This window comes from Choristoneura fumiferana, chromosome 19 (assembly GCF_025370935.1).
Source record: "Choristoneura fumiferana chromosome 19, NRCan_CFum_1, whole genome shotgun sequence".
Classification (NCBI taxonomy): Eukaryota; Metazoa; Arthropoda; class Insecta; order Lepidoptera; family Tortricidae; genus Choristoneura; species Choristoneura fumiferana.
Window position 1 is genome coordinate 4,449,170 of NC_133490.1, and position 13,415 is coordinate 4,462,584.

The 13,415-nt window shown below is 37.5% G+C and overlaps 1 protein-coding gene across 11 annotated transcripts in view; it reads left to right on the plus strand.

Annotated features, from left to right (window-relative positions):
* Window positions 1–13,415, plus strand: part of PMCA (plasma membrane calcium-transporting ATPase 3) — a 216,114-nt gene that overhangs the window by 172,711 nt on the left and 29,988 nt on the right. For all 11 annotated transcript variants that reach the window (XM_074102739.1, XM_074102745.1, XM_074102744.1 and 8 more), the window contains 5 exons: window positions 892–1,092; window positions 5,295–5,415; window positions 6,318–6,483; window positions 8,934–9,027; window positions 10,943–11,059. In XM_074102739.1, the coding sequence (XP_073958840.1) occupies window positions 892–1,092; window positions 5,295–5,415; window positions 6,318–6,483; window positions 8,934–9,027; window positions 10,943–11,059 (699 nt within the window). The remainder of the gene's footprint in view (window positions 1–891; window positions 1,093–5,294; window positions 5,416–6,317; window positions 6,484–8,933; window positions 9,028–10,942; window positions 11,060–13,415) is intronic.

The window sequence follows — 13,415 nt, forward strand, 5'->3', positions numbered from 1 at the left end:
CCCCAAAGCTACTCGTAACGTAATACACGAGGATTCGAAATTAGAAACTCTTCAAAGGCGGTAGCGGCGGGGGATAACTTCAAACGTATTCGAAGTAGTTTTACTGTTTGTTTGTGTAATTAGAGAAACAAACCTCTGCACGCCACTAGTATTTACGGACAGGAGCCGTAGCCCGTTGTCAAATGAATAGATTTTACCGATATTGGAGTAATGCAATTGATTGCGTACTGTTTGTGCATCATTTCATTACATAATAGCGCATTGATGTCGAATGTTTGCAATGCATAATAATTTGTGATTGAATGATTTTCCGGTCGATAGCTTTATACCTTTGTGAAGCCTATTGTATAAATGTCTATTGACTCAACTTTATACGGCGACGCCGACGCACTTCAGTCTATGCATAAATTTAGGGTTGTTCGTAATGTTTATGTTAACATGTCTAGTTCAATTAAATTTCTGAATCATTAAATGTATCTTTAATACAATGTCCTTACATTGGTTTATTATGTTGTGTATCCTGTTAATATTATAAATGCGAAAGTTTGTCAGCACACGCGCCCCCTAATCGCATCCGGGTTGGGATGTACCTACACTGTTAAGGTCCCAATACTTCTAGTGACATGAATTTTGCTCGTTTTTTCTATATATGCCACGCGAAACCCATGGCGTAATTTGCATGAATTCCCACAGGAATTTAGTAAAGTTCTAAAATATCAATTTAAGTGCTATAAACTTAACGGTACACGCGTGTGAAGCCAGGGATTGAGGCCGTCCTACATTTGTTTTGCACTTGCGAAACATTTCCAAATGTTAAACATATCATCAACGTACTCTTGAAACTCTGAAAATTTAATTACATTCTAACATGGTTGTCTCTTTTGCCCCCAGGTCTTAGCGGTTCAAAAGCCGATCTCCAGCACCGGCGCGAGGTGTTTGGTTCTAACCTGATCCCGCCGAAGCCGCCTAAGACCTTCCTCACTTTAGTGTGGGAGGCCCTGCAGGACGTGACGCTGATCATCCTCGAGGTGGCGGCTGTCGTATCTCTAGGGTTGAGTTTCTACAAACCGTCCGAGGACGCGAGTGAGATTGGTGAGTACGACCTTGAATTAAAATCAAGTCTGCGTCGACTCTGTTCTCATGAGACTTGAGTTGAGTGAGAGCAGACTCAGTTTAGTATGAAAACTTTGTTTTAGCTGAAATGAGTCATGAGAGCAAATGAGCTATTTAAGGATGTGTTGAGACGAACTTTGTTATAAAATGGTTGATCTGAATAAGCAGTTTTAGAGGTAAATCAGTTCTTTTCAAAACTTTTATTGATTAGCAAGATCTTGACTCATTTCAGCTCGTCTGCAGTGCAGTGAGTTCATTCAACGAATTAGATGACATTATCAGAATATATGAAAATGTTATCTAGTTGCTTTGCAGTGGATGTAAAGCTGTCATTTCATTCATAGTCTGTCATATTAGGTTAGCCGTGCTTTGTATAATTGTATAGTGTTTCTGCATCGTTGCAGTACAAAGTCTGCTGGCACAGGGACTTGCCGCGACTCTCATTTGTCGCTCTCTAATTGCCGTCCTTTTTGCATCGCTCTCGTTAAAAAGATAGAGCGGCTTTTAGCGGTCGGCGAATGAACGTCCCGGCAAATTGTGGCAGCACATAGTATGTTTTAACAATGTTGTCTCTCGTATTGACATGTTCGTCTGTTTAATATTCATCCCGTTCGCAAAGTCATGAATAAAGGATGTACGCCCACATCGAACATTAGTTTCGGTTAGATTTTTATCCCGTTTTATCGCTGTCGGCAGCATTAGAGTAGGTACAGATTTTATGTCAACGACAGCAGTTACCGAGTACCTACCTGCATCTGTGAAACACGAGAATGTATCCTCTTATTCGATCCGTGTTAAATTTGATATCACACATTTGCGACATTTGAGCGGAGAATTCAATTTAAAAATACAGCCTCAGCCTGTGTGTGAACACAAAGCAGATTCCCTGCGGTGCCGAAACACGTTTCATTCAAGACAGCCCAAAAGCAAACACGTACCTATTTCTGGTGGGGACATATTTCCCTTCGCCAAAATACTATTTGCATTTCTCCTTTTCATTTCGGCATATCTATGCCGTTTAAAGATTACGACATTACATTTAATTTTCCGTTTTGTGTGGTCGGATACTACGAAAATTGTATATGCAAGTAATTTTAGATGTGCGTGTACAATTGATTTACTTAAACGATGTAATTAATGAATATATTTTCTCTTTTCAACGACTATGTGGAATTAGACCTAGATACTGGTAAGAATACGTGAATGTAACGTCAGACACGAATGCTTGTTTCATGTACTCAAGTTAATATGGCACAAGTTGACCAAGAACTGACGACCAACTGAATCGTTCACTCAATGTTTTCTAGGTGTTTCTAGTTACCATAGCCTCTGGTATGGAAGGTTCTAGAGGCAATGGTATTAGGGCATGGTTTAGCTGCCTCTGGGTCTTGAGTACTGTGTGTTTTAGATGCACTGTTGTACCCTATGTCCTGACGCTTCACTTTAGTCTACCCTTCTAGGTCCCTGTAGTCTTTGTTACGTTTCAAATCAAGTCATCTGACTTCTAATTGAATGCTTGAATCTATCTTCGTCTGATTTTTATGTGTAGACTTATTTACTTGGTACATAAATTATATTAAAGCGTTATATATACTCGTACCATCTATGTTATTATATGCAAACTATTTATAATGGTGCTTTGGCTTTTCTATCCTGCTTATACGCTAACATATAAGTCCGCTATTTAGAATTATCTGCTCTGAACTCTCTCTCTTAAATTCTAATATATTCAAGTTGGTATTGTACGTTAATCAATATATCTGTTCACTTTAATCCCACAACAATAAGGTAGTGTTCAGATAAATTGAAAGTCTTATCCGTATTGGTATTATTTATTGTTAAGTTAGTTATTTTAAGATTATAAGAGCATAGAGAGTAGTTTATTATAAGATTCTGAGATTAAAACGCCTTATAAGTAAATATGAAGTCTATTTTAAATTTCATTTCTTTTCCAATTACGGCATCTCTATAGTTCGAGTTTCAATTGCCCTGTCAGATAACTTCGTAAACCAGAGAACCACATTAGCAAACTTTGTTTCTCGCGATAAATGACCTTATGTCAGCTACATAAGAGCTTCGACGTCAGATTTGTTCTCTCATTTTGCTGTATCCGTAATTTTTATTTGGTGTAATCAATCTTGATCAGCCGCTAGTCCGGTTTTCGCAGTCTCATTGTTTGACAGGGTTTAGGCGGATTTCTAAACGTACCTACACGAACATACCTAGTCTAGATGAAGTAGGCAGTAGCGTATGTATGTATGTAAACTCTTTATTGTACAAAAGAAAAGAAACAAAATACAATTTGTATTTGCAAGTTGGTGCTGCTATACATCAAAGCATTAACAGATACGTTTAATTCGTTGCGATCTGGTTTTTATTTTTTAAGACATCAGTGGTATCCTCTAATAAAACCATCCATAGATACAATGCTTTCCTTTAATATAGATTTTAACAAAAACTTATCACGCTCTTTATTGAGTTTTTTTTTTTTGGAATTCTATGGTTTGAAGTGATTTAAATATTTCTTCGCTTCAAATCTTGCAAGTTAATATTGGCTTGTTAGGTGCACAGGGTACACTTACCGACCTGTTCATTCAATAATCCTGACTGTCACGACAAAAAAGCTTGTGGTTTTTTTATAAAATAAAATATGTATGATATATTTGAGTAAAGAGTATGTATGGTGTGTAATTAATTGCAAGGTAAACTGACGATCATATGGTTGGGTTGATTACAATCGCTCCGATCATCGGGCCCACTGAACCGAGGAAAAACTCGATATATAAATGTATATGTAAATACCACCACCACTATGTTAACTGGTGCTCGTTTATTTATAGATTATTTTATCAGTCGGATATTTTTGATGTATTAGCACGATTTTAGCCTAATTTAATGTCTGATTAAGACTTATTTAGCGTAATATCTTTAAATTAGTTTAAAATAAATATTTAATTAGTATCTAGAACCCATTAGCTATGAATAGCGTTTTTTATTAAGAACCTTATAAATAGAAACATTTCATTACAGTAAAGCTATCGTTAATTGCAGTTTAGTCACTATTCGAACGAATATTTAAATATTCGGTGAGACTGTACCGCTGGTTGTTATGTACAATAAAATCTCTTGTGCTTACGCGACTTACTGCGCGACAAAGAAATAACATTATTTCTTAAAATAGAAGCATTAACCAACTTCAAATGTGAATGAAACTATGATTGCTGACTGAATAAAACTTTTAAAAACAGATCAGACTACAATTTTGTCTTTCTAATCTAAGTTGTCAATGAACCTACAGCCTAAAATATTCCCGCTTTTGAAGACAGTTATAAATTTCTAATCCTTAAGCCAAGATTTCTCCCTCTGTACTCACAGCGCCACATATAGCAGAACTGTGCAAAAGACCTAGCTAAGTGGCGAGCGAGGAAAATATCCACCAATTGGATTACTTCAATTTCTTAGCCACATTCAACGGAACATGTCTCATTGGTGGAATTTCTCACACTACTCCACTTCGAATAGTTCTGGTGTAGCGACTGTAGCGTAGCTGTAAATATAGTTCAGCATTTTTTTTAATGCCAATTTCATTTTTGACTGCAAAAAAAATTGCAGGCAGGTTTAATAATAGCTGACCCTTGGACTTTGTACGCAAAGGTCCTTTTTTGTTCTTTATGGGAAAGTATACTAAGCTTTCATTCAACCGAAAATGAATTATATCGAAAGTACAAACTGAGACATGGATGCACAGAAAAACCAGAAAAAGAGACCAGCGCTGGGAATCGAACTCAGCTCCTCAGCAATCTAATAAATTCGTGTCTAGACTCCTGTCCAGCGGTGCAGCACGGATTGCTGAGGACGTGGGTTCGATTCCCAGTGCTGGTCTCTTTCTGGTTTTTCTGTGCATCCATGTCTCAGTTTGTATTTTCGATATGGTTTCACGGGATACCCGTAAAATTTGGAGTTGAAATAAAAAATACAACAAGACTCGAAAAAACCAATCGAAAATGAATTTGTAATTTTTATTTTTTGAGAAATCCGCAGCTCGCTCTGTCTACCGATTGCACTCGTGTCTGTCTCGAGTTTTGGGCTATATCTTTCGAATAGTGACATATTGCTTAGCAGAACTTTTATTTAAGCTATTTGATGTTTTCATGTTATAAATATGAACGGTTTGATTTCAGGACACATAGATGAGGAGGAGGGGCACTACCAATGGATCGAGGGGCTCGCGATATTAATATCTGTCATAGTCGTCGTTATAGTTACAGCATTCAACGATTACACAAAAGAGAGACAATTCAGGTAAGTTTTGCTGCGTTCAAATCTAATTTGAAGAATCTTCCTAAACCATCAGCAATTCAACATTGACATTCCACTTTCCCACTAATCTCACTAATATTATAAACGCGAAAGTTTGTATGGATGGGTGGATGAATGTTTGTTACTCTTTCACGCAAAAACTACTGAACGGATTTGGATCAAATTTGACATACAGGTAATATATACCCTGGATTAATATATAGGTTACTTTATATCCCGAAAGAATGTGTGGTTTCAGTGGGATCAAAGTACTAATTTTGCGCGAGTGAAGCCGTGGGCAAAAGCTAGTCTTTAATTAAACAGTAGGAAATTTAAAAGATCGGCAAGGTAGATCTTTTTATATATGATTGGGGGCAAACGCGCCTGCTCGTTTGCTGTGAACCTGTGAAGTAATTCAATGTGTGTGAAGTTCCTAGTCCGCACTGGGCCCGCGTGGGACCTACGACCCAAGCCCTCTCCTTCTGAGAGGTTTGTGCCTAGCAATCGGACGTATAGGTACATACTCGTATAGGCTGGGATGATCGTGTCATGATGATGAATTTCATTGATGTAATATGATGTACAATAACACAATACAATGTACAACAACAATGTACATGTACAGTGTGTGGAAGAGTTCGCTTTTAAGCGATAAGACCGCCTATTGTCTACCCTGAATGTATGTGTAATATATAGATTTTTTGTACAACTGATTTGTGGTGTGCAAAAAAGAATATTTGTATTGTATTGTATTGTACTATCGAACCAACTGAGTCGTGATCCACTGTGGAACCTTTTCGTAAAATTCATTATGACACTTACTGTGAGAGCGTTCTACGGTGGGTCAGGAATCTAATGGTTCGACTGTACATATAAGTTGACTGATGATATAATACACTTTGCAGAGGACTTCAATCTCGGATAGAGGGAGAACACAAATTCGCGGTGATACGAGGCGGCGAGGTGAACCAGGTGTCGATAAACGAGATAGTCGTCGGTGACATCTGCCAAATCAAATATGGCGATCTGCTGCCAGCTGATGGTATCTTGCTACAGAGCAATGACCTCAAGGTAAGCCGCTTAAAAAAAGACAAAAAGTTTCTTCGAGGCCTCAACAGCCTCTTTTACATGTCACTTTTTATACTACCAGCAGCGGTTTCGGAAAGATTGTCATTTACATATCATCATCGCGCAACCCTAGTGTCTAGATTTTATAGGGATGTATAGGGTCGAAGCACTGACTTCAGTTTAGAGGGGGCCAGAGAAAAACGTTTGATGATCGAGTATCTCGTTATTTGGTAATTTCGTTTAATCTCTATTCAAGAGTGTTGAATTTCAAAGCCGCTGGTTTTACTATCGTGAAACCTTAACTGCCCTAGCCGTACACAGAGACAGTCGGCAAAGCTTATTAAGACTTTTTATATATAATATCGCTAGATGGCGTTAGTATCGTGAGGTCCGTTTGACGTTTGACGTTTGCTTGCGATTGGCTCATTTAGTTATTTAACCAATCACGAGCAAACGTCAAACGGACATCTCGATATTAACACCATCTAGCGAAATTTCGCCTCTGTGAAAACCCTCATTCTTGCTAGTTATATTTGATCCACTCCTAGTGGTTGAATCGGCTTCAAATTTGGTTTACTCAACATTTAAAATAATGACATAAAAGTACAGTCAATAAAGCGTTTTTCAATAAAAAGACTCCCCAGTTTGTTTAACCTTTATCTAACGCTAAAATAAACGCAAGTATACGTATAAGCATACATATATTTCCGATAATAAAGTGGAAACCTAATAAGCTTACCGTAGCTTTCCTTCCCCTGTTATCGCTCAAAATATCTCTAATATTAATCGGTTAACAGGAGGCAATAAATATCTATATTTGCCCGTTATCAGATTTGTATTGATAGCTCGTGCGTCACAGACAGTGAACGATCAACGCGATAGCAGGGTTATTGGGTTATCGCCTGATAAAAAAACACCCTGTTGTTATGGTGTACGTTTTAGTGTGTACAAACATACCTGCGTGCTCGTGAGTACCACCTGTATATAGTATAAACTTTTATGATTAAACGTTGGTGGGTTTGTTTTGATCGGTATCAACGGTACCTCAGATTAAATTAAAAGTGAATTGTTCTGCCGAATGTATTCGTCAATCTCCCCCTTAACCCTTTTCCAGGCCCCGCTAATTTAGATAAGCTACTACAAAATGAATCATAGTTTTATATTGATTAGCTATTAGGGGTTTTAAATAAGACGAATATTTTTAACAACTTCAATTGAATTTGTACCTTATTGTATGTATGTATGTAAACTCTTTATTGTACTAAAGAAAAGAAACAAAACACAATTGACAAACTTAGAGATAATTGTACAAAGGCGGACTTATCCCTTCCTTCCTTTTTTTATTGTAAGTTTAGCAAGGTCGAATATTTGTGTACATTTATGTGGTCGCTATATGCACTACGCTACGCCTGGAAAAGGGTCAATCAATCCTGTTATGATGTCATTGCCTGTTGTCATGTCGTTTTCTGGTCGACTAAATACAGTGCCGCAATTAAAATCAAGGTTCGCGGAATAAAACCCGAATTTAATTCATGAAACATATTATGTACTCGTATTATACTATATTATGTATTCTGGCAAATAAAGCATTCTTATTCTTATTTTTGGCTTGTTCCCTATTTGAAGTCAGCTCTCCTGATACCATTATGCCAACGACATTAAGCTCGTTAAAATATAAAAAAATATATATTACGCCTACAGCCTACGGTCAACTCTAGTAGACTGTCATGCCAGTCAACCTGAATTAGCGTATACTATTTTAATAGTAGTCATGTTCTATCGAAACTATGGTTTTGTTTCAAAGGACCTTATTTTGCCCTCTTTAGGTATCTTTTTGTAACCACCACAATGAGGAGGTTGTGAGGTATGCGCTAGCGCATTGCGGGCGTTTTATCATGTCAACGTCATTCTGCTATCAAAATGTCATAGGTTCGCGAAAGTATATTTTTAAAATTTATTCGTAAACATTAGCTAAGTACAGATAACGGTGCCGGCTTTACGTTACGTACGCGAAATAACGTTTTTTATTTGTAAAATAAAATACCTGTCGATTGCTCGCATCGATAACGTTACAAACTAATTGGTGAATGAAAAACACGAAGGAGTTATTTAGAAGGAACAAAATCGCCTCCGATTTCGTCCTAATACACATTTATTAACCTCCGACGCAAAAAGAGGGGTGTTATAAGTTTGACGCCAATGTCCGTCTCTCTGGCATCGTAGCTCTCAAACGGATGGACCGATTTTGATTCGAATTTTACACGTGAAAGCTTGCAGTGTTTCGTGACTATGTTTCGCTAAAATCGGTACAGCCGTTTTTGAGATATTAAACTTTGAAATGACAATGTCGGGGGGTTTAAAAGTTTTCTGAGTTGGTTAGGTTATTCTTTAAGCGATTACGAGTTGATTTAACTTTTGACTTTTATATTAAAGTGTCACTTATTCTATTACAGATCGACGAATCATCACTCACAGGAGAATCCGATCATGTCAAAAAGGGTGAAAGTTTTGATCCCATGGTGCTATCCGGTACTCACGTTATGGAAGGTTTGTATACACGTCAACACTTTAGAAATAATGCTACAATATAAACGATTCCAAACATCAAATATCAAAATCTCCGCTGCGCTAGATTATAAGCGTCGATTGATCCTACGCGATATTGAAACTGCTCGACCAATAATTTATTTTCTAAAGCCCCGGTTAGACCTGCAAGAAAAATCGTGCAAGTTGCATTGCATTGCGCACTCGATTGACCACTAACAAACTCGTTGGCTTTACGGCCTGGCAATGTAATGCAACTTGCACCATTTTTCTTGCAAGTCTAAACCGGGCTTAAGTCTCTACACTCTTGTCAGAGTGGCGGTGGTTAACGCTTGAGGATCAGTAGTGAACCTTCATGGTGACTTTCTTGGGAATACAGTGTGGCGGTTTTGCCTACCACAACACAGTGCTGAAGTTTGAAGTTCGTGGTTGGCAAATAAAGAGCGCTGCCCACTCTCAAATCAGGTCCTAAGGGCCCCATATACGGTACGATTAGTCTGTACGATCGATCTGATGAATATCGTGACTTGATCGCATCAAAAATGACGCCCATACACGAAACCATTGGTCTAAACGATCGATCATTTACTTGTTTGAAACTGAAGGATAAGAACGTGTTCAAATAACTTAATACGTGCCCCATAAAATGGGAAATTAACTTCTTTTCCTTACTTATGTGGTGGTAACTTTGATTCAGCTACAAAAGTTCCGCTGAAGCCACAAAAGTTCCGAAATTGGAACAAAAGTTCCGATTTGGCAGCGCTGGTCCGGCGTCGATGAATGACTGGATGGCAAACGAGCAAGTGGGTCTCCTGATGGTAAGAGATCACCACCGACATACACTGTCAGATTCAAGATCGTTACGATATTTCATGATCTCCATGAGTTTTGCTTGCGATTAGCCTAGCAATCGTCTTACCACCTGCACACCTGCAGTAAATCGCGATCTTGACATACACTATCGATTCGTCGTTTCGATCGGTCTGAAGCGACGGATCGTACAGACGAATCGTACCGTGTATGGGGCCTTTAAAGTCTGTCGCGTCTGTACGATCCGTTGCTTCATACCGATCGATTTACGATTTACTTCATTGAAGACGATGTCGGAGATCGCAACAAAATCCCATGCAATCATGAATATCGTAACGATGAATCGACAATGTATGGCTCTTAACGATCAATCGTCACGATTTTCATCAGATCGATAGTACAGACGAATGGTACCGTACTATGGGGCCCTTTAGTTAGTCGAGAGATTTGTCCTATTCTAAAACCAGGCACAGCACGGACTAATCATTTATTTGTCTTCAAATATACGATTTTGGTACCGCTTGAAAATACCACCTGCCTGACCATCATGATCAGCGCGTTGTTACAGTCGAACAAAGTAAATCAAGTATCAGGAACCTTTGTACTACTAATGTCAAGTTGACATCCCATATTTTGTCAAGGACATCATTTTGAAAGGAACCACTCTGGTACAGTCGCCATGAGATATTTCAGAGCGGCCAAGGTGATCAAAAATATCGAAACATGAACTCAAATACCTTAATAATAGAGTGCATTGTGTCGATATTTTTGACCACGTTGGCCGCTCCGAAATATCTGATGGCGAATGTACATGAATCAGTTTGTTCGACTGTACATACTGTTACCTCTCAAACTCAAACAGCCACAGCTCAGTTAAGGGAGCAACAAAGTTCGCATACTCTTCGCTATAGTCATACCGTAATCCGAATCATCGTTTGTAAACTATAGGTAAGGTTAGGTTTGTTTTATAACAATTCTGAACAATTATAGCATTCAGAGAAAGAAGAGTTATGACAAACAATCATTCTGACAAAGATTACATTCGGACGGAATCATTCTGACAAAGATTACCTTGACCTCTCCTCACCATTATCGTCGAACGTTCCAGGCTCAGGCAAGATGCTGGTCTCGGCGGTGGGCGTCAACTCCCAGGCCGGTATCATCTTCACACTCCTCGGCGCGGCTGTTGAGAGCCAGGACAAACAGATCAAGCAGATGAAGAAAGGTCAGTGACATCCTTAACTAATGGTTGCCGTAGCATTAGTCCTCATAGAGATCAGATGCTCTTTTTGATTGAAAAAAAATGACCATTTGTCAATCAAATGTGCAATGTTGGACAAATTATTGACCAACAAAAATACTTGCTTATTTGTAAGGTACCTATACCTACTTCGCACTCTTAGATCAAGAATATATCGACTCAAAATAATACCCTATTTTAATTTAGATCTAACAGAAACTGATTGATGTTTTAAATCAAAATGGGTTAGGTATTAATTTGAGTTGATATACTCTAGCCCCCTTATTCATAAACGACAATCAAACCTATTTTAGTTAAAATGCCGCTAAAATTCGTTTGTCCTTATCTGTCACTTCGACATTTGTATTTGTTAGAAAGGGACAAAGCATTTGTTAGTTAACATAGGCTTGTTAAGTTTTATGAATAAGGGGGTATATCTAGGAGTGTGATTTATTCGAACTACGTTAATGTTCGTTCATAGACATTGTGTACACCTATAAATAAATGAAAATTAATGAATGTGATAATAAAAATCTTTATTACTCTGTCATCAAAAGGAGCATCTAATTAGCAAATATACCCTTCGAATTATAGTCAGCATTGTCATATTACTTTGCTCATTTAGCTGCCATACAACCATTTAGCATAGCCGGCCTAGATGTACGCTTCGCATACATACGAGTATTATAGATGCTTAAACATAGGCATATTATTATGTTGTTGTTTTAAAAAGTCTTATAAAATCATGTCTAAAGAATTGCCCGAATCGATGCTTTGGTTCTTTATAAAGGTTTCAATCAATTGTTACAAGTATGCAATTGAGGGAGTAGCCGTGGAAGCATTTCGACGGCGTGTGTAAATTTCCCAATCCGCACTGGGACGTTAGAACTATAAAGCTCACTGCTCAAGCTCTTTCATGCTGAGATAATTGTCCCCTGCTGGGGTATATAGGCGCCGGACAGGCAATACCTACTGTATTAATTAAGGGTTATAAAATACATTGAATATCGAATAACCTAAATTTGACTTAGAAGTTGGAAACTAAAACAAAACTCAGCTTTAAATTGTTCAAATATCACTTTGATCACTTGATAGGTGTGTTAAGATTGATTACCTCGTTTTTGTTGAAATAGCACATATGGTTTTAGTTTTACACTTTGTATACCTTTGACCTAAGATCTTCTGTAAACCCAACCATTGTTCTATATAACAGTTTATTTAATAAATAAATATAAATAAATAAAATAACAGTTGATGTTGCTAAATGAGCAAGGTATAAAATGCTTAGTTGCATACATTAGTGTTCCCTCAAAGATTTTCGATTTTATCCCCTACCATCGTCCCATCGCACCCATACCCCAGAAGGAAGTGAAATGTGGATGAAACAATATTTCGATAAAATCAAAAAAGGTAACTTCTTAAGGTAAGGTTCTTTCAACCAATGGAATTCAAGATTTGTAATTTTTCACAAATCGTTATTAAATAAAAATTACCACGACTGTAACTATCCTTCTCGCTCTTGAATGCGCTTTCTAGATAACACAGCGAGAAAGACAATGAGACTAGAATGTTTAGCGTCAAGCGACAAAACAAAACGCAGCGCTTGCTAGACGTTCTGTGTTAATTGATTTAAGCGAATCTTAACTCAGAAATTTTCTTAAATAATTATTTTTTCTTGAGACAATTTGAAATTCAAGTTTTCCTACATATTATTTCATCTTCATGTGAGATTATTTTTTTTATTGATAAATTTTAAAATTACATCAAGGTTATGGTGAATTGCGTCCTGTGAACGTTGTCCGTATATATGTTGTGAATTAATATTAATGGCCTGACCTGTAATTGTGGGAGCATGGTATATCATACAAATATTACGTTATATAGTCGTAGTAAAACTATAAAGCCCATGGTTTAAATTACTCAATGAGTAAGTAATCTCATTCAATTCCTTGTTTAATAACGTAAATAAAATACCTTTTAAAACATAAACATTTTGTACAAATGCAATCTTAGTTGTGTTTTTTACACTTGTGGCCAGTCAAAGGTGTAAATATTTTATTGAATACTTACCACAATCGAAATAAAATTTGTACTCGATCTGTTATTGATTTATATTGGTAACAAGTGTGAAAACAAGACCCATCCCCATTTAGTTTACCGCCACCGAACATAGTGTGATCCGTTCAATGACATCCAACTTTTTTTCTCCACCCCCCGATACCCCGGCCTGCTGCACGCCCTACCTCCATGTCGCCGATGAAAAAAAAATTTTAAAAAAAACATACACATTTTGCATCGTGTAAATGTCGTGTTGACTGCATGATGTTATAAAATGAAAATT